General features: G+C 46.1%; 1 protein-coding gene across 1 annotated transcript in view; it reads left to right on the forward strand.

Moving 5' to 3' along the window:
• Positions 1–2,332: 2,332 nt before the first annotated feature.
• The window catches only part of LOC115184113 (UPF0524 protein C3orf70 homolog A), a 29,138-nt gene continuing 26,953 nt past the window's right edge, over positions 2,333–4,517 (forward strand). Inside the window, exon 1 of the mRNA XM_029745103.1 lies at positions 2,333–2,933. Coding sequence (XP_029600963.1) covers positions 2,759–2,933 — 175 coding nt within the window. The 5' untranslated portion in view covers positions 2,333–2,758. The remainder of the gene's footprint in view (positions 2,934–4,517) is intronic.

Here is a 4,517-nt window from a genome sequence, read left to right on the forward strand (position 1 = left end):
ATGTGCTCAATTGGATTCAGGTCTGGGGAACGGACGGGCCAGTCCATAGCATCAATGCCTTCCTCTTGCAGGAACTGCTGACGCACTCCAGCCACATGAGGTCTAGCATTGTCTTGCATTAGGAGGAACCCAGGGCCAACCGCACCAGCATATGGTCTCACAAGGGGTCTGAGGATCTCATCTCGGTACCTAATGGCAGTGAGGCTACCTCTGGTGAGCACATGGAGGGCTGTGCGGGCCCCCAAAGAAATGCCACCCCACACCATGACTGACCCACCGCCAAACCGGTCATGCTGGAGGATGTTGCAGGCAGCAGAACGTTCTCCACGGCGTCTCCAGACTCTGTGACGTCTGTCACGTGCTCAGTGTGAACCTGCTTTCATCTGTGAAGAGCACAGGGCGCCAGTGGCGAATTTGCCAATCTTGGGGTTCTCTGGCAAATGCCAAACGTCCTGCACGGTGTTGGGCTGTAAGCACAACCCCCACCTGTGGACGTCGGGCCCTCATACCACCCTCATGGAGTCTGTTTCTGACCGTTTGAGCAGACACATGCACATTTGTGGCCTGCTGGAGGTCATTTTGCAGGGCTCTGCCAGTGCTCCTCCTGCTCCTCCTTGCACAAAGGCGGAGGTAGCGGTCCTGCTGCTGGGTTGTTGCCCTCCTACGGCCTCCTCCACGTCTCCTGATGTACTGGCCTGTCTCCTGGTAGTGCCTCCATGCTCTGGACACTACGCTGACAGACACAGCAAACCTTCTTGCCACAGCTCGCATTGATGTGCCATCCTGGATGAGCTGCACTACCTGAGCCACTTGTGTGGGTTGTAGACTCCGTCTCATGCTACCACTAGAGTGAAAGCACCGCCAGCATTCAAAAGTGACCAAAACATCAGCCAGGAAGCATAGGAACTGAGAAGTGGTCTGTGGTCTCCACCTGCAGAACCACTCCTTTATTGGGGGTGTCTTGCTTATTGCCTATAATTTCCACGTGTTGTCTATTCCATTTGCACAACAGCATGTGAAATTTATTGTCAATCAGTGTTGCTTCCTAAGTGGACAGTTTGATTTCACAGAAGTGTGATTGACTTGGAGTTACATTGTGTTGTTTAAGTGTTCCCTTTATTTTTTTGAGCAGTATATAAATATATATATAACAACACAAACACATTTAAAAACACATTTAAAAAAAAATATATATATATATTTCTTTTTCTTTTTAAATTGAACCTTTATTTAACTAGGCAAGAACAAATTCTTATTTACAATGATGGCCTACACCAACCAAACCCGGACGACGCTGGACCAATTGTCTGCCGCTCTATGGGACTCCCAATCCCGGCTGTTTGTGGTACAGCCTGGATTCGAACCAGAGGTGCAGTGCCTTAGACCGCTGAGGTGCAGTGCCTTAGACCGCTGCGCCACTCGGGAGCCCTGTAAACTATACTCTTCTGTAAACTGGTCATCTCTGTATACCCGTTGCAAGATCCACTGGTTGATACTATTTATAAAACACTCTTACTGTAGGCCTCACTCCCCCCTACTGCAGCCCTCATCCTCCACATACAACATCCGTTCTGCCAGCACACACATCTCTGGGTCGCTCCTCTAGCGACTGGAACAAGCTGCAACAAACACTCAAACAGGACAGTTTTATCTCCATCTCTTCATTCAAAGACTCAATCATGGACACTCTTACTGACAGTTGTGGCTGCTTCACGTGATGTATTGTTGTTTCTACCTTCTTGCCCTTTGTGCTGTTGTCTGTGCCCAATAATGTTTGTTCCATGTTTTGTGCTGCTACCATGTTGTTGTCATGTTGTGTTGCTACCATGTTTTGTTTCTACCATGTTGTTGTTATGTTGTGTTGCTACCATGCTGTGTTGTCATGTTGTGTTGCTACCATGCTGTGTTGTCATGTTGTGTTGCTGCCATGCTATGCTGTTGTCTGAGGTCTCACTTTATGTAGGTTTGTGGTGTCTCTCTGATCATGATGTGTGTTTTGTCCTATTTTTTTCCGCCTTATGTTAGGCCATCATTGTAAATAAGATGTTTTTCTTTACTGATTGGCCTAGTTAAATAAAGGTCACATGAATAAAATAAAATGTAAAAAAATGAAGGATCCGTTAACAGAATGACCTATATATATCTTCAGAAGGTTGCTTCTGATTCAAATTATAGGCTTTGTTTACATGATTACTTTCATCTGAATCAGTTATGATTTCGGAGGAAAGGCTATTACAGCCAAAAATGAGGACAATAGACCAAATATCGGACTTCCTTTATGGCTGAACGGAACTGGAGAGAGAGAAAGAGAGAGGAGGAGGGGATAGCCTAAGAGGAAGGAAACGGCGAGGGCTTCATCAACAGACAGAGGAGTCTCTTGTCAGGCTGATAGAGGGCAGGCTGTAGGATGAAAGCCTGACATGGGATCCGCTCGGAAATCTCTCTGGCTGAGATAACATAGTCGACGTTTACAGAAAATAATTCCAGCGGCTGGAGATCCAGATGTTTACGTAAAACAGCTGTCTATATTATTCTTGGAACTGGAACTTTCATCGCATTTTGATTCTCTCTGTGCTGATTGGGGGGTTGGCTACAACCGTGCCACATTTAACTCGTTTGCGTCACGCTTTGGAGTTTCCTCCCTGGTTAGACATTTGGCGTTTGCTGAGGTTTTGGGACCATTTTTGGCTGGTGGGCTAAAGCTGCGTTCTCAGATGGGTTACATGGCGTACGTTTGATCCTGGGGTTGCGCTGCGCGATGGCCGCGTCGGGCGGACGGAAGAGCGAGAAGTTGGACGAGGCACAGGCGTTGGCCCGGAGCTGCGCGGGGAGACCGGACTTTCTCCCGTGCGACGGACTGTCCATCTGCGCAACACACAGCCATGGGAAGTGCTTCAAGCTCCACTGGTGCTGCCACTTGGGATGGTGTCACTGTAAGTAGCCTTGCTTAAAGCCCGTCGATGTCTCACCATTCTCTGGGTTGTCCATGTGCTTAGCTGTGCTCTCCCCTCACTCCCTGGTTGGAAGGAGAACATCAATGTCTATAAATAGCCTGTTATATGTGAATGTTTGCAAGAATAGCAGCCTATTGTTTGACTTCAGACAATTATACTGCCCTACCAAGCAAAAAGACAGTAACTGCTCATAGCGTGGAACTGAGAAAAAGGACTTTTATTTACCTTGGTTTCACAGTAACTTTATGCAGTTACTGCTAACATGACCCATATTTTCTCCAAAACACAATACAAGAGAGGCAGGATACTTGTTCACATGATTAACATGTATTTAATGTAGCAAAAATGACATTAACTCATTTTCGACCAAATGAGCAGTTACTGCCTTTTTGCTTGGTAGGGCAGTGCAGCCCTTGTCCGTTTTTGTTGGCTTGTTGGAAACCAGACATCCATCCCTTTAGCTGGATGGGACAAGTCAACACAGACATTCTGATTGGTTAGACTACATATTTAAATGCACAGCCTAAATTCAGCTAAACCTGTAGCAGGCTAGAACATTGTTCCTAGTTATTCAATGTTAGCTCAGTGGTTCAGACAGACAGACAGGCAGGCAGACAGACCGGCAGGCAGACCGGCAGACAGGCAGGCAGGCAGGCGGGCAGGCGGACAGACGGACAGACAGACAGACAGACAGACAGACAGACAGACAGACAGACAGACAGACAGACAGACAGTGTACCATTCATGGACTGTCACCCTCACAGCTGGAAGCTGCTGATAGAGAGCGAATGAATGATGTTAAAGATACTGAATTCATTCAACCTCTTATTGATCAACAGACCATGTCTGTCTTGCAGCTCAGCCTCAGCAGTTGGCTACTGAGATGACTAAATAGACTACACTGTCTTACAATTTATAACAATCTCATGACCACGTCTCCAAGAATCCAGACAGGACTGCTAGACTAGAGTACTGAGGATCACTGTCTGGACCTTGATGTTATAAACTACAGTTAGCTCTCTCTACACCAAAGGATGTTTTTGGGCAACAAGCTTGTTTCTCTGCACTACAACAGCTGGTGTATGATGAAGGTATTATCTTGTTACTCTGTACTACAACAGCTGGTGTATGATGAAGGCATTATCTTGTTTCTCTGCACTACAACAGCTGGTGTATGATGAAGGTATTATCTTGTTTCTCTGCACTACAACAGCTGGTGATGATGAAGGTATTATCTTGTTTCTCTGCACTACAACAGCTGGTGTATGATGAAGATATTATCTTGTTTCTCTGCACTACAACAGCTGGTGTATGATGAAGGTATTATCTTGTTTCTCTGCACTACAGCAGCTGGTGTATGATGAAGGTATTATCTTGTTTCTCTGCACTACAACAGCTGGTATATGATGAAGGTATTATCTTGTTTCTCTGCACTACAACAGCTGGTGTATGATGAAGGTATTGTTTCTCTGCACTACAACAGCTGGTGTATGATGAAGGTATTATCTTGTTTCTCTGCACTACAACAGCTGGTGTATGATGAAGGTATTGTTTCTCTGCACT

The sequence above is a fragment of the Salmo trutta genome, unplaced genomic scaffold, assembly GCF_901001165.1.
Source record: "Salmo trutta unplaced genomic scaffold, fSalTru1.1, whole genome shotgun sequence".
Taxonomy (NCBI): domain Eukaryota; kingdom Metazoa; phylum Chordata; class Actinopteri; order Salmoniformes; family Salmonidae; genus Salmo; species Salmo trutta.